This window comes from Platichthys flesus, chromosome 8, assembly GCF_949316205.1.
Source record: "Platichthys flesus chromosome 8, fPlaFle2.1, whole genome shotgun sequence".
In the NCBI taxonomy this organism is placed as follows: domain Eukaryota; kingdom Metazoa; phylum Chordata; class Actinopteri; order Pleuronectiformes; family Pleuronectidae; genus Platichthys; species Platichthys flesus.
The window spans coordinates 10,695,975-10,716,385 of NC_084952.1; the positions used below are offsets into that span (position 1 = coordinate 10,695,975).

General features: G+C 44.3%; 4 protein-coding genes across 5 annotated transcripts; 2 read left to right on the top strand and 2 right to left on the bottom strand.

Moving 5' to 3' along the window:
* Positions 1-319: 319 nt before the first annotated feature.
* Positions 320-2,328, top strand: mrpl18 (mitochondrial ribosomal protein L18). The gene is made up of 4 exons (XM_062394244.1): positions 320-561; positions 683-851; positions 1,758-1,992; positions 2,101-2,328. Exons 1-4 carry the CDS (start codon positions 480-482, stop codon positions 2,176-2,178), a joined length of 564 nt encoding a protein of 187 aa, XP_062250228.1. The 5' UTR covers positions 320-479; the 3' UTR covers positions 2,179-2,328.
* Positions 2,329-2,370: 42 nt separating this feature from the next.
* Positions 2,371-12,877, bottom strand: si:ch211-203d1.3 (protein phosphatase Slingshot homolog 3). 2 transcript variants are annotated; one of them, XM_062394241.1, is made up of 17 exons: positions 12,749-12,877; positions 11,320-11,462; positions 9,965-10,002; positions 9,690-9,876; positions 9,106-9,221; positions 8,900-8,968; positions 8,087-8,152; positions 7,778-7,960; positions 6,940-7,033; positions 6,689-6,817; positions 6,428-6,474; positions 6,123-6,269; positions 5,155-5,355; positions 4,777-4,987; positions 4,577-4,678; positions 4,384-4,479; positions 2,371-3,757 (listed from the first exon to the last, which is right to left on the bottom strand). In XM_062394241.1, exons 2-17 carry the CDS (start codon positions 11,365-11,367, stop codon positions 3,638-3,640), a joined length of 1,854 nt encoding a protein of 617 aa, XP_062250225.1. In that variant the 5' UTR covers positions 11,368-11,462; positions 12,749-12,877; the 3' UTR covers positions 2,371-3,637. The 2 variants fall into 2 exon arrangements, with proteins under 2 accessions (XP_062250225.1, XP_062250226.1); XM_062394242.1 differs by lacking the exon at positions 12,749-12,877 and adding an exon at positions 12,292-12,387.
* On the top strand, positions 12,859-16,842 carry grhpra (glyoxylate reductase/hydroxypyruvate reductase a). Its single transcript, XM_062394243.1, has 10 exons — positions 12,859-12,989; positions 13,988-14,077; positions 14,458-14,588; positions 14,702-14,774; positions 14,884-15,000; positions 15,146-15,234; positions 15,326-15,427; positions 15,526-15,661; positions 16,013-16,143; positions 16,249-16,842. Exons 1-10 carry the CDS (start codon positions 12,982-12,984, stop codon positions 16,368-16,370), a joined length of 999 nt encoding a protein of 332 aa, XP_062250227.1. The 5' UTR covers positions 12,859-12,981; the 3' UTR covers positions 16,371-16,842.
* LOC133959144 (zinc finger and BTB domain-containing protein 5-like) lies at positions 16,834-19,482 on the bottom strand. Its single transcript, XM_062394240.1, has one exon. It carries the CDS (start codon positions 19,137-19,139, stop codon positions 17,088-17,090), a length of 2,052 nt encoding a protein of 683 aa, XP_062250224.1. The 5' UTR covers positions 19,140-19,482; the 3' UTR covers positions 16,834-17,087.
* Positions 19,483-20,411: the final 929 nt, after the last annotated feature.

Genomic DNA, 20,411 nt, shown 5'->3' on the forward strand with positions numbered 1-20,411 from the left:
TCACATTGACCCGACGATGAATTCCGACGGTTCATTGCTGATTTTCCGGAAATCATATCATACACTACTTTAAAATCCAAATCTGCAGAAACTATCTGTAATTCACAGTTTTCTCCGCCCGTGTAGTGGAGGAAAGACCCCTTTGGTAAAGAATATTAAATAGAAATACATTCGAGAATAATTTTTAAATATTAAGTGCAGCACTAGTTATTATAACTTATTTAAAGAAAATACAAACCTAATGCAAATGTTCTTGGTGAAGCGGAACCCAATGTTTGTTGCCGATTGTTTCTGTAAGTGCTTCCGGTGGAGTGGCACACAGTGAACCGGATGTTGTCTGAAAGTCAAAGATGGCGCTGGCCGTTTCACGGTGAGTTCATGTTAAGCTGTAGGAGATTCTGCTTGTTTTTAAGGACACAAGGCACCAGAGAGTGATAATATCCAAACAGAAGCTCTATTTGGATACACGAGGGGAAAACATGGCTCTGAGCGGATTCAACCTCAGCCTGCGGCGGTTGTTCGGTCAAATTCAACAGTATCGTGTCGCCACAAGTCAAACAGGTTAGTCCGCAGTCTCCATTTACTGTTCATATTAGAAAGCCCGTTTTTTAATGGCCGATTTAACACAGATAACAGTTACTAACTCAGCAGCGATTGTTTCACTGTCCACGTGTTGTCTCAGCGCGGTGTCTGAACCAGGCGGCCCCGCAGCCGGAGCCCATCGCGGATGAAAATCAAGCTGTGAACCCGACCTTCGTGAACAGGAACCCGCGGAACTTGGAACAGATGGCCCTGGCTGTGAAGGACCGAGGCTGGAGCACGAGCTGGCCCCCCCGGGAGTTCTACCACAGGTGTGTGTGTGTGTTGGGGGGGACCCGAGAGTCTGTGAGATAGAGAGAATGTGTGTGTTTCTGTGTCTGAATGTCACTAAGTCTTTTCTTCCTTATTTACATCTTTAAATATGTAATTGAGTCTCTTTAATGTTCTTATTTGCTAATGTCAGTCTTTTTTAGGAATAGTTTTCAGTCTTGAGAGAATTGAGATGCACCTTTTGTCGGCACAAAAAGTGTGTGTGTCTTCACAGTATGTAAAAACAAAATAGCCAAATAAACAATAATAGGGGTATTTTATTATTTGTTAAGCATTTTGAGAAAAGCTGCATGTCATTTTGTAATAAATTTCATTTCCCAACAGGAGATTTGTAAGTCGCTTTGGACAAAAGCGTCAGATAAATGACATGTATGTAATGTAATTTATCAAGATATAGCTGATAATGTTTACAATTGAGGTTACCCAGTTAAATACCATATACTTGCAAAAGATATACTTAATACAATACTTAAATAATAATTAAAATATAAATTGTTACTTATTTAAGTCTTCCTCCATCGTCAACAGTTCCCTTTTGAAACCACATCAAAATTCATCAAATGGATTTTTTATTTGGATGTGCACACAATCATAACTATCAATTCCCTGACCATGTCTGAAAACTCAAGATGCATCCATTATTCACTGACAAATCCATGAAAATGTGAAAAAAATTCCTGCACCCCCTTTGATCCTCACCAAAACTGAATGGCATCTTTCCTAACCCACACCACATCCTTGCAAAAAGTGTCAGGTTAATCCATCCAGTAGCTTTGCGCAATCTGAAGAAATTATCTACAGTCATAATTTTGTTTTCAAATATTCTTCAAGCTTTGGATTTTCCTGCATCAGTTTCCGTTAATTCATTATGTTTTGTCCCGTTTCAGGTTGGTGTTTTCCCGCAGCCAGCACCATGTGACGGCACAAGTATTCTCCAGCAGCTCGCCGGTCCCCGTGCTGACCTGCTCAACCACAGAGTGGTCACTGAGGAGGGAGCTGGCCTCCACCAGGTGTGTGGCCACCTGTCAAGCCGTGGGCGAGGTTCTGGCGATCCGATGTCAACAGGCCGGCATCACGAGGATGGTGTACAGGGCCATTCCCTGGACGTATCGCTCGGACGCGGTGAGAACATCAAGCATGAATTGCACAAACAAGATGCAGTGATTCATTTTATATCGTTTTTTTCATCACCTGCTTCATTTGCCTCCTCTGGATTTTTCTCTCAAACAGGTTCAGGCTTTCAGAACAGCATTGAAAGAAGGAGGAGTCACGCTCAGTGAACCCAGAAGGAAATACATCGCAAAATGAGTTTAGTTTTTCATCCATCCCATCTCTTGTGTCTGCTCTGTGAAGTATGACTGTACAGAATCAGTAAATTACAATATCATGAGTGAAATCACTGGTGAAAGTACAGTTGCTTGTGCTTTGTCTCTTGTGGATAAATGTTTGTGGACCCGAGCATTTGACCTCTGGTGTGTCATTCAATCAAGAAACAAAAAATCGGTTTGTGGAGGATGTTTATTTATTTTTCACTCGTGATGCTTTTTGTAAACAAGAGTGAGACAGTGTGTTCAGTGAAGAGATTAAATCAACAAGGCAAAGAGACCTGGTTTTAAACACACACAAAGTAATAAGTCTTCCAAAAGGATCACTTAGAGCAGAGTACAGCATAACTTGATGTTGGCTCAGGCAGAGGGAACAGTGTTGTGGGAGTATAAAGTGCATGGTGTTTTAACTATCATGCAGATTAAATGTAAAGTAAGCTGTAGCTTGAGTTCTCTGGATAAACAACACCAGCATCTAGTAAATCTGAAAACAATATGCGGAATAATGTATCCATTAAATGCTCATATAAATATATGTGAACACTTTGCTCTCATAGGCCTGTATAAAAACACAACATGCACCCAGTTCATCAGCAATTACCTGTGGATACATATACTGCTTATATATATATATATATATGCTTTATACACACACATGCTCACATTTATACTGCAATCACACCAAGTGAGAAATAGTACATCCAATGTTCAGCCACCATCTTGTAGTAGAAACATAAAAACACCAGTCACAGAGTTGGGATTTCATTCTCGGGTTGAAGGCACTCACCCAGTCCTTGTGTTTAAGAAAATAAAATAGGAATAGGTGACATGATACATATTTTCAATTAAATACACTATGTTCATTGGCACATTGGAATACATTGTTTAGCAAACAGGCTTGTGCCATGAAACTGGCCCTGGTCCATAATGCACAGTAGAACCCTCACATCAGTGAGCAGCTCATGTAAAAGACTTCTGATGAGCGAGAAAGAGAGAGGAAATGAAGAACATTGACGACCTTGGTAAGGCAGCATACAGCCTACTTTACAGAGGACAGTAATTGCATAGAGACAATGCTGAAGAAGAGGGAAAGAAAGGAGCTTGAGAAAGAGGATGGTACACGGAGGAATAAACCGTCTATATGTGGGAGGATATGTTCTAAAATTAAAAACACTTTATAAACCATAATAATACAATAATCTCTCACCCTGTCTTTTACTGGTACATCAATACTGCAGCAAGATCCTTTATACTAATGGTGACCCATCGGTTCTAATGATTATGAGAAGAGAAATTCAAACCATGAATTAAAAACGTTCTAAAATAATCTGAACAGTGTAAAAAGAAAAGCTTGGCGTGTTACTGGAGCTCACGTTCCTTCAGACTCCTCCTGCTCCTCCCTCCCTCTCCCCCCCACCCTCCTCTGCCACTTTAGGTTGGACTCAGTCCGGCAGGCTGCGCGGTTCAGGTGAAACGTCCTCACACGCCGTCTGGTGAGTCAGACCTCGTCGTGCATTGCTTCTCCTGCGCTGCCCTGGAGACCGCCTCGGGCTGCCAGGAAGCTTTGAAATGAATAAATGAGGAAAAGAGCGGTTACATGTGGAGCTGGAAATAAAAATTGGCTCTACAGCTGCAATGAATAGTAGGTCAATCAATTTTTTGTTTGGCGGTGGCTTTATTGATGATCCAATAATAGTTTTAGACATTTTTCCAGCTTCTTAAACGTGACAATTTGTTGATTTTCTTCCTTGTATTTGAAAGTAAACCTACTACTATTTTTTACAGATGGACTAAACACACAGTAAAGACATCGCAGTCAGATTAAATGATTAAGCAGTTCATTATTCAATAATTAAATCAAGCAATAGCTTCAGCTATAACTGTCAAGAGTTTGATTCAACTGAAGGCCGAAGAAATGAAGCTGTAAAAGATTAGAGCACATCAGAGTCTAAGGAAATTAAATGCGCTAATATTTCACAAGTCTTACACAACTCCACATGAGAACTTTTGGAATTTACATTTGATCTTTTATATCTACAATTTCCTGGCAATGTCACAAGGAACTCAGAGTTTCTCCTCTATCTAGAAGGATGTGAACTAGAATTACAATCAAAATCAAATCAGCTCATCCTTAAGTCCAAGTATACTGGACATTCGCTCATTGTTCTCTGCTCTTTGCTTCATTTACCTGCTCACATCCCTTATCTTCAGCATCCAGTTCACTGATGGACTGCATGAGGGAGAAGAGGTTCATCCTGCCGCTGCGATTAATGTTTGAAGCGACCTGCAGGGGAGACAGAGAGAAGAATAATATCTACATGAGTGAATGTTATCGTGCCATAGGAAGGTACCGGCTCATGGTGCCAGGCAGCTTCTCGCACCTTTTCTGGTTCGTGTAGATGTATTGTGGGACAGGCAGCTGCTGGTCCCGTCGGCCCAGGGTCCTGATTGGTGTCAGACGTGGAGACGGGTTCCTCAAACACCTGCGTGAGGTTCAGAAGATTAGAGACATGAAGATAAAACAGGTATCTGCAGGATTTAAAGGATGAAGGATAAACATGTTAGTGTTGTGACTAATTACCTCTGCTTCTTCCTCCGACTCATCTTTTTCTTCTGAGCAACCGGAATCTTTATCATCTGGACTATCTTGGTCCTCCTCATCCTCCTCCTCTTCTTCGTCTTCCTCCTCCTCCTCTTCTGGCTTTCCTTCATCGCCTTCTTCCTCTTTGCGAATTGACTTCTGTCTTTGGTCTCTCGACTTTCTCCTCCAGAGTTCGCTGTGACGCTGCCGGCTGCAATGATGAGGAACAAACAACACAAATTTAATCCACGAGCAAAATGTATCAACGTCACAAATCGTTCACAAGCAGCCGAAAACTAATTCCAAAACTAAAACTAAACAAGAAACTTTTAGAAATATAGATCTTTGCACAATAAAACTCCTATCAGTGTGCCTGACCTTGCATTGAGGATGCCATCGTAGGTCTGCAGCTGCTTCAGGAAGCCCTCATTGGGCTTAACGATGGACCTGCGATCCCTGACGTAGCCCATCGTCACATCCATCGACCAGCGCTGCTGCTTCATGACATACGCCATCACCGTGGACGAAGAGCGAGAGACGCCCATCTTACAGTGCACCAACACCGCCTTTCCCCTCTTCCTGCAACACAGAGATCAAGAGAAAAGCTCCATCAGTGGTTTAGAGTTCTACTTGAGGTTTCAGCTCCACAGTAAATATATTTTTAAAAAAAACTGATAATGAAAAGCTATGAGCTTGAAAAAAGGTGGCTGTATGTTCAGACAATTTTAACGTAAAAAACGATACTGCAAGTGTTCAAGAGGGAGAGACAGAGCGAGCACCAGGCAGAAAAACCTCTAACTTAGAAAACTCTTCATTTGTATCTTTTGTTGGTTCAATATGAGACTGTGGCAGGACAAATTAGAATATGGTGCGCTTCAGTCTAGATAATTAATTGGAAACATTGAAGACAGAACAACAAAAAGCTTGATTTATTCACTTTTGTTCATTTTGCACTTCTATTTAACAAGGAAGAATCAAATATTTTACTTAAAATTATTATTTAAACATTGAACTTAAGTGTAATGTTGCAAAAGTTCTTACTTTGTTATAGTTTATGTTCTTTAATGAAAGAAAGCAACGTTATGTTTCTCTTGATTCTTTTTGCAGATCTGAAAAAATGATCTGATCCGTGACTATAAACCGTTGCACCCCTAGACGGCACAAATTACCTATTTCCCTTTTTGACTGAGTCTCAGGTCAGAACAGTCACAAACATATAAACATGTTCGTCTGATGATTCAGCATTTCTGCATGTGATGTGGTTGAAGCCATACATGTGGTAGCTGTGTGATTGTCAGGGCAATGCTTTTACACACGTTTGGATGTGTGCACGGTTTGAGGACTACCTTGCAGTGTTGATAAATTTGTATGTGTCCGTCCAGTAGGGGAGCAGGTCTGTGGCTTCGACATCGTATACTCTGATGTTCATGTATGTGAAGGACTCTGGGAAAAAGTTGTCAATCTCTCTCGTCACATTCAGAATGTAGCCCACACTGAAAGACATAAGACATAAACGCAGGGTCAGAGCAGCGGCTGGGACTCAGGAAAACAAAAGGCTGGGTTAGGGGAAAACACCCTAACCCAGCCTAAAACAATGGAAACTCTGGATGATAACTTGGATACAAAGAGCTTTAGAATGTGTTGCACTCACTTGTTTTTCTGCAGCTCCTCAAAGTTAGCGGCGTTCCACTCAGAGCCCTGAAACCAGATAAAGAAGGGCACATTCAACGGAGGGCACAGAGGAGGAAGAGAAAAGGGCCAACACAGCCATCTTCCCTGTCACTGTCAACACATGTCTAGCACAAAGAGGAAGTTACAGTCACTTACGACATCCTGGTGAAAGCACCCACCAAATACACTAACTAAAACAAAGCCTTCTGACCAACCTCTTAGCAGCTGAGCTACCACTCACCAGATAGAGAAAGTCCAATATTTTAGAGGGTTTGTCCATCTGAGCCATGGTGACCAGGATCTCATTGTCAATGTACTCCTTGTAAGGTCTCATATCGAAGCCGATCCTCGACTCTAGACTAGAATGCACCTACGTCAGAGCAAAGAAAAGATCAATCCAGGTTTGCAAACATCCTCTTGTTAATATTTGACGGACTATCTTCTGCAGCCCTGCTACAGAAGTTCCCACTTCCTCATCTGCCCACGTCTCACCATTTTGGACGTGAGGTTGTCCAGGTCTTCAGTCCTCATAATGTCTCTCAGGTTCTCTTTGATCAGCATCTCGTTGGAGAGTCTGTCTGCCGAGCTACCCAAACAAGGACAAGTCAACTTTTAGTACAGATTGTCAGGTGTGCATGAGCAATAAGAACAGATGACAACTTTAATTTTATTTACACATTTATAGCTATAGGCAGAGAACCTTTGTTCAAGTACAATACTTGATACACAGTTAGGAGATACTTACTTTGGAAATAACGAAGTAAGTACCTCCTGATTGTGTATCAAGTATTGTACTTCAAGGAATGTAGCGGAGAACATTTTTTCAAGTACAATACTTGATACACAGTAAGGAGGTACTTATTTTGGAAATAACAACTTGTTATCCTGTATAACAGAACAGGCCTGGTGGCATGAACCCAAGCCAGGCCCCCCCAAAAAAACAATTTTTAACAACAAAACAAAAAACAACAAAATTGCAGTAAGATCTCCCTTTTTAAATTTTATTTTATAGTTTACAGTTTATAGTTTTATTCACATTTTTCACCATTTGCAGCAATGAATCACGCTTGCTTAGCTAATTACTTAACTAATTACACAACGCTCACATGGGCCTATTCAGCACTTTTACTTTACTTTTCAATTATATTTAGCTGTTAGTACTTTTGAACTTCTGCTTATGTTAGACTTTAAAACCTGTACTGCCTGAAGTGGATTATGTTGTATTTCTACTTAACTAAAAGATCGAAATACTTGATCCACCACTGGCAGCAGGGGCTCACTTAGTTCCGATAAGAGCACTGCACTGACATTTAGAAGAAACGCATCTCACCTCTGTCCACTAACGTCCTTGCGGACTGACTCCAGATCGTCCATGGCCTCCCACTCATTGAGGCAGAAGCGGTCTGACTCGATGTGCTTCTCGTAGTGCTTGGCCCATTCCAGTCCAGAGCCTGGGATCAACACTGCCTTGACCGCCCGCTCGCAGCAGCCGTGCAGCGCCTGCAGCACGGACCTTATGTTGGTGGGGAGGGGTAGAAGGAGAAAATGTCACTAGGTACCTTTAGATGTGAGGTGCTGGATGCCATTAAAGGCACATTCATGCTTGGTGTGAACACCTGAGTGTCAGTGTTTTGCTCACCACATGGTCTGCATGGAGACAGGCTTAAAGATCCTGGTCTCTTCTGCTGAGGTCACGCTGAAACCACTGAGGGACAAAATCAAGCATGAGGTCTGATAATTAAGTCAGGGGAACAGAAAGTGAAAGAGAAGAAAGAGAGAAGAGGAAGTCACACTTATAAGAAGCTTCGTGAGTGTTGCTACAAAGCAAACTGACAGAATTGAATCCGGGTATTATTCCGTGTAAATGAGCGGTTGTTCTCGTGAGGAAAGAAAAAGTGAGGCCAGTGAGAAGGAGCACAGTGGGAGGTGCGATCCAGCCTGATGAGGGTGAACATGGCAGCCAATCAAAGCGTCTCGTATCGGTAACATTCAGCGGGTGATGGTGATTAGTTAAAACATGGCAGTAGGCAGCAGAGCCACAGCAACGAGTCACTGCTTTTAGACAGTGAAGTCGAATCACACCAGAGCTGCAGTGGATATTCAGGGGTTCTGGATGCACTACAACACAAACAGGGAGTTGATTTACAAGATCCTTCTTCAGCTACACTCTCAGCTATAGACCGAAGCCAAACATAGTTCACATTCCAAAACACATGAGCTCCATGATTATCCAGGGGTCTTAGTGAGTGATAGGAGCAGTCGTAATTTATGGAGCATGATTCAACTCCATAAATAGAGTCATTACTCATTCTCATTATCTCTGGCCAGAATCCCAGGCATCGAGCAGCACCATCTGTGCCCCAGCCTCCCAAACTCATTGCTGCTGCTTCGAAAGCCTTTACTCAGTCATCATCCCCACTTTTGCTAAATGTTTAATCCAAACGTGTCTTACCCGTCTCCATCCAGATACACCTGCATGTCGCTCCATATCGGCAGAACCAGGCCGATGGTGCACCGGTCACTGCAAAGAGCCAGTGGGTACACAGAGACTCAAGGCAAGGAACAAAGTTTAAAACGTCAAAGCTGAATCAGAAGTTGTTAACCAAATGGACGTTTGCTCTTCGTGAAACAGTGCACCAGCATGCTGGTGACACACACCTGTCTGAGTCAGGGAAATCCATCCCCAGCAGGATGCTCTCCTGTTTGCTGCCGAGGGTGGAAACAACGATCAGATACCTGACTCTGCTGGTGTTCATGGACTCCAGCTGCACCGCCTGCATGGCAGAAAACAGGAGCGGCAGAGAGACGGAGGATGTGTGAGACACAAAGGAGACAAGATGTAAACGCAACAGGTCTGATGCTCTGTAAACACTGTGCGTGTGTGCGACATGTTGCAGTTTCTTCTGAGGTCTGGATTCTCCAATTTATTTCACAAAACCTGGCTGATTATGCATAGAGAAAATATCCTGTGCTTTCTATTTTCTTTGGCCTTCTTGGGAAAATTAAAGGTCAAGGAAGTCAGGGTTGTTTACAGAGTAGCCCAGACACTGGCTGTGATCCACTTAAAGAAACATATTTTTCTTATACTCCGTATGTGTCTTGAGGAGCAAAATGTTAAACTGAACTGCTCAACTGGTGAGCACACAGCTCTTAATGGCTATATAAGAGTAAAGTTTGCATGTGGCCCCTTTAACCTGTGATCTGATCTGATTCCTATCGTGTGTGAGAAGACAAGGTCTCACCAGCTGGATGGTATCCTCAGGCCTGAGCTGCTCAATCATGGCGTGGAGGTGTCTGTGCCGTGTGTTTGACCTTCCGCCCTCTTGCTTTGTGGGAGACGTTGGCTTGTGAGACGTCTCATTGTGGGGGTCCTCGCCCTCGCCCTCTTCCAGCAGAAGCACTGCCCCTTTAACAAGGGCAAAGCTCTCCCTGAGACGCAAACACATCAGTTAGTTAAACATCGAGCAGCCGGTTGTCATTAAATGTCACTTCAGATAGGACAAGGGTTCACATCTACCTTTTCTGCAGTCTCCCTCTTTTTTGGAGGATTTCATCCTTTCAAAATAAAACAAACCACAACAAAGACACACAGAAAAGGAAAATATTAATATTTTTATATCTGATGTGTTTGTGTGTAATTCTACAAACCTAAACAATGCTAAATCATTTCTTTAATGGATGATGATTTTTATTATTCTATTTAATTCCCTTATACTCCAAAAGACTGAAGCTTCTCTTGAGCTGGTGCTTTATAATTATGAACAAATGCAAATTGCCAAGAAACCTGGAGGCAGATGCTTGGGCTAATGTAATACGCTAATTACTAGGAGTATATGCTGATCACTGATCCTAATGCTCCCGCAGGGTCACATTTCTAACTCTTCAAACACTATGACCAGCACAAGCATCAGTGCGTGCAATGTTTTTCCTGTTGAAAGTGCTGACACATATGGCAGGAAAAACTGTTCGGTCATTTTCTCGGGTGAAATGTGGTGTGACACAGATATGGTGCAGTGGAGGACAGACACAAAGAGTGACATGTGAGTAGAAGGAAGAGGATACTGAAGGGTGAGAAGAAAAAAGAGATTAGCAGTGAAACTATAGAAGGTAAGAAGAAGAAATGCAATGCAAAAGGAGGGGGGGGGGGGCAAGAGAGAAGTAGCAGCAGTAGTGAGGGTTTACGGAGACAGCGACTTTACCTGTTACGCAACTGACAAGTCCAGACAGAGTCAAGAAAGATAAACAGAAATGTAAGAGGAGAAGTGGGCAGGAGCCAAGAGGAGAAACGATGAGGAGGGGAAGAAGATAAAAAGAGAGAGCACACGTTAAGATAGAAGAGTCGATTCGATTCAGTGACAGAATATGCAAATAAAACGAGACCTGGACCCACAGTCAGGTCATGTAGGATTTGGTTGGCAATGATAAACACCGGAAGAAAAGAACAAGCTTCTGACGTAAAGTTAAATCAGCTTACCAGAAGAATGAGAGAATGAGAAGAGATAAAGTTACTGATAGAGCCGGGCGATGATGTGTTTGTATGATTTGAACAGATTTGGACAGACTGTGATTGATCATCTCTGACACTGCTCTAATGACTGTGAATGGGAGCCTTAAAAAATATATATTTTGCCAACCACAAATCTGTGGCAAATAGAGCCTATCAGTGCAATCCCATCCCCGGCAACAACTGAAAACACAACAGCCTCTTAATCATTCAGGCAAATACAGAGCAGATACCCACAAAGGACACATTCATGAACAAGGGTCCAGCGTGAGCAGCTCCTATAGTCCTGGATCACTACTGAAGTGAAAGAGAACCTTAATATGTGAGGATATGAAGGAAAAAACAGGCGTGGAGACGGAGGGACTCACTGGAGCGGTGGAGAGGGATGGAATCCTGTGCAGGGTTAACAGAGCCATTGCACTAAACCCACTGTGGCTGACAAGCTCAGACAGGCTCTGCAGGTTCCTCAGCCAAACGTGTGCAGTGGGTAGGGTGACACTGGAGGGGTTCTCTGGAAGGAAATGAAAGGAATATTTGGGTTTGATTACATCCAGCAAAACAAGCATTGCACCAGGGAGAGAAAACATGGAGCCTGAGCACACTGTGTGGGTGGTTTCCATTTTGACCAGATATGGTTTTAAAAGAGTCTCAAAGCATGAGACACCAGAAGGAGGTGATCTACGATGTCATTTTTCAACCATGTCCAATGCAGTCTTGAAAATCCCTCCCCCCGGCAGCTTGACACCCATTCGTACTGTAACTCATGTGACCCCCCCCCCTTCCCCCCACCCCAACGACTCACATGATTGGCGGCTGGGTCAGATGTTAGCGAATTGATATCAACATTATCAATATCATCAAGTACTGTCTGTATAAGATCACAGAACATTTAATCTAGAAGGAAGAAGCTAGAAATCGAGAACATGTCACAATATTATCTTATTACAGATCAATATCAACATTAAGTAGATTGCGATCCACAATCGAATCCATACCTTGACTCACAAGGTGGAATTGATTATTCTTTACACAAACAAGAGATGAAACTGCATTGTCTATAAGCAGCATTATCATGTCATAAAACCATAAAGGCAGGAAATACTAAAAATAACTTATTTGAATGAGATCAAATCCTGATGATGCAGTTCCCTGTTGTGGTTGGAGAGGATTTGACTTTTATTGTTGATAAAGTTGTCCTGAGTTGAAGGATGTGCCTCGGGCCACGGGCTCAGGTCGTTGAGAAAAATCGACCGATATAAATAAAGTAAACGACACAAATTTAAATAATAAACCTACATCGAGCCCGTCTCAAAGACATATTTATGCACCACTCAACTCACCACTGTTGAGAGTCAACACGACACGAGCTCGGCTGAAGACGCCTCCATTATAAAAAGCAGATGTGGGATCAGGCTGCAGCTCGTTTTAAACAGGGACTTTATGTTGTGAAACCAAATAGAGGTGAAAGTGCTGGAGCGAATACACGAGACCGTACACTCATCACTGTATTGATCACACACACACACACACACACACACACACACACACACACACACACACACACACACACACACACACACACACACACACACACACACACACACACACACACACACACACACACACACACACACACACACACACACACACACACATATCTGAGTGAGCTTCGGGGAAACAGCAGCAGGCTGCTGGACTCGCAGCTAACAGCTGACGCTCCGTGTTGATCCGCCGCTGCGAACAGGACGACGAGGATAAATAACGATCAACCGAAGTGATAAAACACAAACTCGTCACCTGGTCCACACTCGACTCCCTCCTGTGTCCGCTTCCTGCTCCGGCTCCTGCGTGTTGGCAGCGACAGCTCCCGGTTTGTTCCGCCCTCGCTTCGGGTCCAGGGAGAAGACTTCACTGTGTACAGCGGCGTCCCCGGCGGAGGAGGAGGAGGCGGAGGAGGAGGAGAAGGAGCGGCCGGAGGCGTCACACGCACCAACACGTCCGGCTACGTCGACGTCCTCCCGCTGCGGAGAATGGAAAGGTGAGATCGAGTTGAACCATTGATCCCAGTGGGTTCGATTCCAGAGAAATAAGTAAACACAAGTCTGTGGTCGTGTGGTTTGTTGAAACACGGTCCAGCTCAAACATTGATGCGCGTGTGCTGCGCGTCTACTATGGGTTTTAAGGTCCAGATGCTTGTAGCAGAAATTAGAAAAGACCCGAAAATAAACTCTGAAAGTTTAATTTCTCTTATTATGGACATTTGATTTGATTTGCACACAAACACATTAACATGTTTTAGGAAATGGAATATTACATATATGTGTTTTATAAGAGATTAAAGAAAAAATGTCAGCTCAATTTACATTATTTCTCATAAAACATATATTGCTCTTGTTCAATAATATTTTAAAAGAATCTTTAAGAGGTGACAAAAAATTCTCCCCGGACTCTTGTTCATGGTGACTCCCCCTGTCTGCATGTCGAGTTTCAAGATAGTCTGCTCTAGAAATACTGAGAAAAAACAAAACACTTACACAGTACTTCTCATAGCATCAGTGAGGCAACAACGACCCATCTTTTCACTGCTCAGTTAAAACAACATTTGTGATTCATGAAAACACAACTATCAATAGTTTATTTCAAAGTCACCCATGTAATATCTATCAGAGGAACAGATGTTTATTTCTCAATGTTTGTTTGAGAACCAAATACTTAGAATATTGTCAACAAATATTTAGATACAGAAATATAAATGTATCGTTCCTTGCTGTTTTGATTTATGCCTATTACGTGCAAAAACTTTTCAGATTATATAGGAATATAATGTATATTATAAATGTATAAATACATATATACATACATACGTGCACCTTTAACACCAAACAGTAGGGGGCAGCGATGCACCATTGAGGTGTCTAGCCGGCCCGGTGCTAGGAGAAGAAGAAGAAGAATAGCTATCAGTGAAGTATGAACCTGGACAAACTGTGAACTTTCCTCTAAGACTCTGCTCTTCTGTCCGGACCCGATCTATCGAAGTGTGATGCAGGCAGCTGGGAAACTCATGAAGGTGTTCGTGACTCGGAGGATCCCTCAGGAGGGGATGAAGCTCCTGTCTGCGGCCGGAGAGTAAGACGTGTCTCTGTTAGTTGACTTTAGCAAAGCGGTAGTTTGTGTAGCACCAGCAGATATTCTATCTCTATTATTATTATTACCGATGTAGTTCCTGCTATATGTTCAAAATTTGTTTTTTGTTGTTGTTCAGCTAATTTGTTTAAAAATGCTCTATAAATAAATCTATTATTACTATAAGTGAAACATGCTACAAAACTGCCCCAAGGAATAGATTCTGCTAACTGATGGAGCTTAGGGTCGATGGCAGAGGACTTTCTCAACTAACGGCCCCGTCATCTGAAGGGAGCCTCTGCAGGACGTACCTGTTTCAGCCATGTCTCTTCCAGACCTCATGTGTGTATTTGCCACCCATTGTTGTGTGTGCATGCAAACAGGTGTGAAGTGTCTCAGTGGGACTCGAGTGAACCAGTGCCGAGGGCAGAGCTTCTCAAGGGCGTTGAAAGGGCTGACGGTCTCCTGTGTATGCTGACAGACAAGATCGATGCTGAGGTCCTGGATGCTGCAGGTCACTCTCATCTCTGTGTGTGTGTGTGTATGCTTTCACTATTTCAGCTCAAATTAGAGACCAGAAGCTGTCTTATCAAATGAATGAGTGTCTAGATCTGTCTCTGATTACAGGACCAAACCTCAAAGTGATCAGCACCATGTCCGTTGGGTTCGACCACTTGGCTGTGGATGAAATAAAAAAACGGTAGGTTACATTAACAAACTGCAGCTTATGCTCTCAAAACCCAGCTCTGACTAATAGATTAAAAGTGTCACACGACCTCTGAAGTTCCAGCGCTGTGTGTTTTCTCCAGCGGTATACGTGTTGGATACACTCCGGATGTGCTGACCGATGCCACGGCTGAACTGACTGTGGCTCTGCTGCTGGCCACTGCTCGCAGATTACCAGAGGGAGTGGAGGAGGTCAAGAAGTCAGTCTCACAGAGTTACACATTGACTCGTAACAGCTTGGTTTTCTTTGATGTGATTTGTGTTTCTGTTATTTTTTAAGCTAAAAGTACAAGTCATTACTTAAACTGGCACAATGGTCAACCTGTGTCTGTGTTGCTCTCTCAGTGGTGGCTGGAGCTCGTGGGACCCGATCTGGCTGTGTGGATACGGCCTCTCTGGCAGCACAGTAGGAATCATCGGACTCGGACGCATTGGTAGGCTTACGATTTCTTCTTTTGCTTTGGTATTTGGCTACATCCGGTAACTAACTGTAACTTCAACTAACTAGCAACATGTGTTATTCAGGTATGGCCGTTGCTAAGAGACTCATGCCCTTTGGGGTGAAGAGGCTGCTCTACTCTGGGAGAACAGCCAAGCCCCAGGCTGCAGAGCTGAATGGAGAATTTGGTTAGAGAAATGAGAGAAACCTAAAAACTGTGAAAATCATATCTAAAATTGTATCATAAAAATAAACATTTTTTTAACTTCTTCTCTTTGTTGAACAGTTCCTCTGGACACGCTTGTGCCTGCGAGCGACTTCATAGTTCTGACCTGCTCCCTGACTCCAGAAACCCAGGGGCTGTGTGACAAGGCCTTCTTCAGCAAGATGAAGAAGACCGCAGTCCTCATCAACTCAAGCAGGTAGACTTTAAGAGAAGTTTCAAGTAAGGCTGTGGCATTATGTATTCTGTTCTCACCACAGTGATGAAGCAACATATTTCAAAGGTTTGGCAGAGATGACAGTAATGAGCTCAATCCCGCGGTAGGCGTCACTTAACCGTGGTATTGCAGTGGTTTATGAGCCCCTATCTCACTTAATCTGGATCTGAGAAACCTGAAATTTTGGTTTCATGTTTCTCATGTAACCACATCAGCATAACAAACGAAATGGACTGTTAGTGGGTTTAGATTATTGTCATATCTCTATGACACCAGCTCTGTGTGTTTTGGAAAAGACATGAGGATGACAACGTGGTGAATTATTGGATTTAGGGGGACTGTGGTGAACCAGGACGATCTGTACGAGGCTCTGAGCAGTGGACAGATAGCTGCCGCTGGAATGGACGTCACAACACCCGAGCCCCTCCCACCAAACCATCCCCTTCTAACACTCAAAAACTGTGGTGAGTAGAAATTTCGGCTCATGATTTTACCCAAAAAATTCAGACGAGGAATTTTGCCCCGATTCTCAATTTTTACGGTACGCTGTGTCCTCTTTCTTTCTTCAGTGGTGTTACCGCACATCGGCAGTGCCACCTACGCCACAAGAGGTGTCATGTCAGTCTTGACGGCGCAGAACCTGCTGGCTGGATTACGGGGAACAGAGATGCCCAAAGAACTCGTTCTTTAGAGGCTGAAGGGGAGCCACTGTGCCTCCTCTGATGCTTTGCAGACGTCAGGAAACAGAAACCACACAGATGTGATAATAGATCTGCCTCGATAGTTTCATTTGATTCTGTAACGCAGAACTGCACTTATAGGAAGGAAATGCGTGGTGCAAAGTTTAGTCCCCTCAGCTAGAAGCACTCCTTAACCTTAGTTTTTATGGTAAGAGAATTATCTTGTTTGCATTGAAGGTGAGTCCTTCAAAATAGAATATTTTTCTCTCTCATTCTAAACACGGTTCTTGCCATGAAGATTAGACATACACTCGTTCGTCTGCACTTTAACCTGACGATTAACCTGATGCTCCATTTCAACACTCCTGCTCTGGCTTTTCTGAAGAATAAAAACGTATCTTTCAGTAGAATTGTGACGTTTTGTGCATGTCTTAAAAAGATCCTTGTGCTTGAAAAGTTATCAATAAAAGTCACTGAGTGCAATTCTTTATTTTCTCATCACTGTTAATTTTAGTGACATCAACCATGTTATTCTTTGAGAATAGTTTCAGTGCATTCACATCGGTTTTGCTACATCGATATTTCACTTATGGGAAAAAACAGCTTTTAATAAAACATAAAAATTACTACATAACCAATTTGATTTTTGATTTCATGGAACAAGTGTATGAGATTCAGAAATAATAAGATTCATAGTATAATTTATTTTTAGTCCTCTAGCAAAGAGGTCATTGCAGCAGTTCTGGGAATGACTGCTCGTCTTTCCAGTTCACACACGTGTTCTTGGAATGCTTGTACAGGTGGGACGACTGGCTGAAGCGCTTGCCGCACTTCGGACAGGGGTAGGGCTTTTCTCCCGTGTGGACACGAATGTGCTTCTTACAGTCAGTCAGGTTCATGAAGGTTTTGCAGCAGATGCTGCAGGCATATTTCTTCTCCCCTTCTACTAACAGCACATGGTCCTCGGCTGCCGCCTTCTTGCACTTGGACATAACGTCCTCTGAAGCTCTGGTTAGAGGCGGCCGATCAGCAGCAGCATCCCCCGCTGATCCAGAAGAGGAGGAGGACGGATCTGCGCCGGCCTCTGACCCAGGCACCACCTTGGGAGCAATGCGACGGAAGGTTGTTGCACCTGAGCCTGTCCCACCTCTAGAGGGTGTGGATGTGACGAGGGAGGCTTCCAAACTGAGGCTGGGTCTGATGCCGCTTAGAAACCCTGCTAAAGAGTTCTGGGTGGGCTGCAGGATGAGCGTGTCGCTAAAACCAGAGCTCTGAGTCGGAAGAAGCTGCTGCAGAGGGACAGAGGTTACTGGAAAAACAAGAGAGGAGGAGGAATCAGAGGACTGAGCTAAAGGGATGCTTGCCTCTTCTGAGATTTGACATGGTTCACCTACATTTCCAGCATCGCTGGCGGCGGCGGCGGCTGCAGTGGCAGCAGCTGTGAGACTAGCGAGGCTGTCTTCTTCCTCCAGGGCTCCCAGGGCGCTGGGATTGAGGAAGCAGGAGAAGGCCAGCTCTGACAGGCTGTCCAGGCCTTCAGCGTCCTCACACAAATCCCCATCGTCCCTGTGTGTGTCAGTCTGAAGATCTGTGCACAGCTGAGATTGTAAACAGCCAACACCATCCACTGCTGGGTCGGCTGCCGTGGACATTTTCTCATCATTTACTTCTGCGCTCAAATTGTCTGTGCAGTCTATTGGTGGAGGTGGAGGAGAATCTGAATCTGGGGAGCACGAGCTTAGATTTTCCTTTTTCACCTCCATCATCACCATCTTTGGCTCCTCTGCCTCTTCCTCCCCTTCTTCTCCCACTTTCACCTTCACCACCGTGTCTCCATCTGTATCTCCATCCTTCTTCAACGCCCCCGCACCTCCCGTGCTGCTGTCCGACTGGCTCGGCAGCTGGATCTCCTCTGACTCTCCCCTGGTTGCTTCGTATTTCTCCTCCACCTCCTCATCCCCTTGGTTCTCCAAAAGTCCATCAGCTGTCCTCAGGTGGTCTCGGGACAGCGGATCATCTCCTCCATCCTCTGCACTGACAGTGCTTCTGCTGGTCACAGTGGGAGAACACTCCTTGTAGTTTCCTTCAGGCATTCTGCAGCTTCTCTTCCTGCCGCTGAGCCTGTCCTCGTGGGACTTCCTTTTGAACCTCGAGGACGGTGCGGCTGCACCTGTCTCTCCATTGACTCCCCTGACCTCCCCCATCGATTGGCTCACCTCTACTACCTCGCCATCTTCATCCGAGTCCTCCTCCATGGCAGACGAGACCAGTTGAAGGGAGGATGAACTCTCGGCCTGTGAGGGAGGACACTGCTGCTGCTGCTGCTGCTGTTGAACTGACCTCCATCCTTTGGGCGGCGACGCAGGGAAGTTCTTCCTGGACAGGTGGAGCTTGCAGGCCTTCACCACAGTGTTCAGATGGAGGTGCGAGGCGGCCAGCAGAACGTCCATCACGTTGGAGCGTCCCAGGGAGAGGGTGGAGGTGTAAATCATGTCCAGCAGGGTGGAGAAGGCCTCGGGGGTCACCACCTCTGGATCCAGATCTATCACACTGGGGCCTTCACCTCTGTCGACCCAAGCTCCTCCAACCTCATCACCAGCGTCACTGGAGCTCAGGAGGGCTCGGAAGTGAGAGCTGCATGCTGCCAGGATGGAGCGGTGAGCCTCGAAGCTCTGTCCTCCCACCAGCACCACACAGTCAATCAGCTGAGCGTGCAGGCGCTGGTGGTTGAGCTGCTGGAAGATGTGCTGGAAATGACCTGGGAAGTCCATGGTGTCCATGTTCACACAACGAAGCTCACTGAAAGAAGCAGCGCGAGGAGCCGTTTCGCGTCATCCACATCTCATGTGCTGAGCTCGGCTTCAGGGCGGACAGCAGCCTTCCTTCCGGCTGATGTGCATCTGCCTGCTGTGTCCCGGAGCTGCTCCAGAGTCTGGGCGGGCCCGCTCCAACTATGACGCGGAGAGATGCGACTCCGACTCGGTTTTGTCTCCAGCAGTTGCCGCTCTCTGTCCGCGCAGCTGATCCTCGCTCACTGCTGCAACTTAAACACTGTAATTGTATCTATCCCAGTAGTTACTGGTGTGAATAATTCATCCGGCTCTCACAGCCATGTTGCATCCTGCGTCCTTTGTCGACTGCACCACCAACAGTTCTTACAATAAAACATCGCCCCCAGGCGGTTATCTCTTGAAAGTGCACCTCATTCTCTATTACTCAGCTCAGTTTATTATTTTACCACCACACTTAAATGAGATTTTTTTCTTTAGTTTTGACCTAACATTTTAGTGTTTTTATCTCCTGCCTTACATTTTTGAGTTTTAAATCGGCAGTGCCACCTACGCCACAAGAGGTGTCATGTCAGTCTTGACGGCGCAGAACCTGCTGGCTGGATTACGGGGAACAAAGATGCCCAAAGAACTCGTTCTTTAGAGGCTGAAGGGGAGCCACTGTGCCTCCTCTGATGCTTTGCAGACGTCAGGAAACAGAAACCACACAGATGTGATAATAGATCTGCCTCGATAGTTTCATTTGATTCTGTAACGCAGAACTGCACTTTTAGGAAGGAAATGCGTGGTGCAAAGTTTAGTCCCCTCAGCTAGAAGCACTCCTTAACCTTAGTTTTTATGATAAGAGAATTATCTTGTTTGCATTGAAGGTGAGTCCTTCAAAATAGAATGTTTTTCTCTCTCATTCTAAACACGGTTCTTGCCATGAAGATTAGACATACACTCGTTCTTCTGCACTTTAACCTGACGATTAACCTGATGCTCCATTTCAACACTCCTGCTCTGGCTTTTCTGAAGAATAAAAACGTATCTTTCAGTAGAATTGTGACGTTTTGTGCATGTCTTAAAAAGATCCTTGTGCTTGAAAAATTATCAATAAAAGTCACTGAGTGCAATTCTTTATTTTCTCATCACTGTTAATTTTAGTGACATCAACCATGTTATTCTTTGAGAATAGTTTCAGTGCATTCACATCGGTTTTGCTACATCGATATTTCACTTATGGGAAAAAACAGCTTTTAATAAAACATAAAAATAACTACA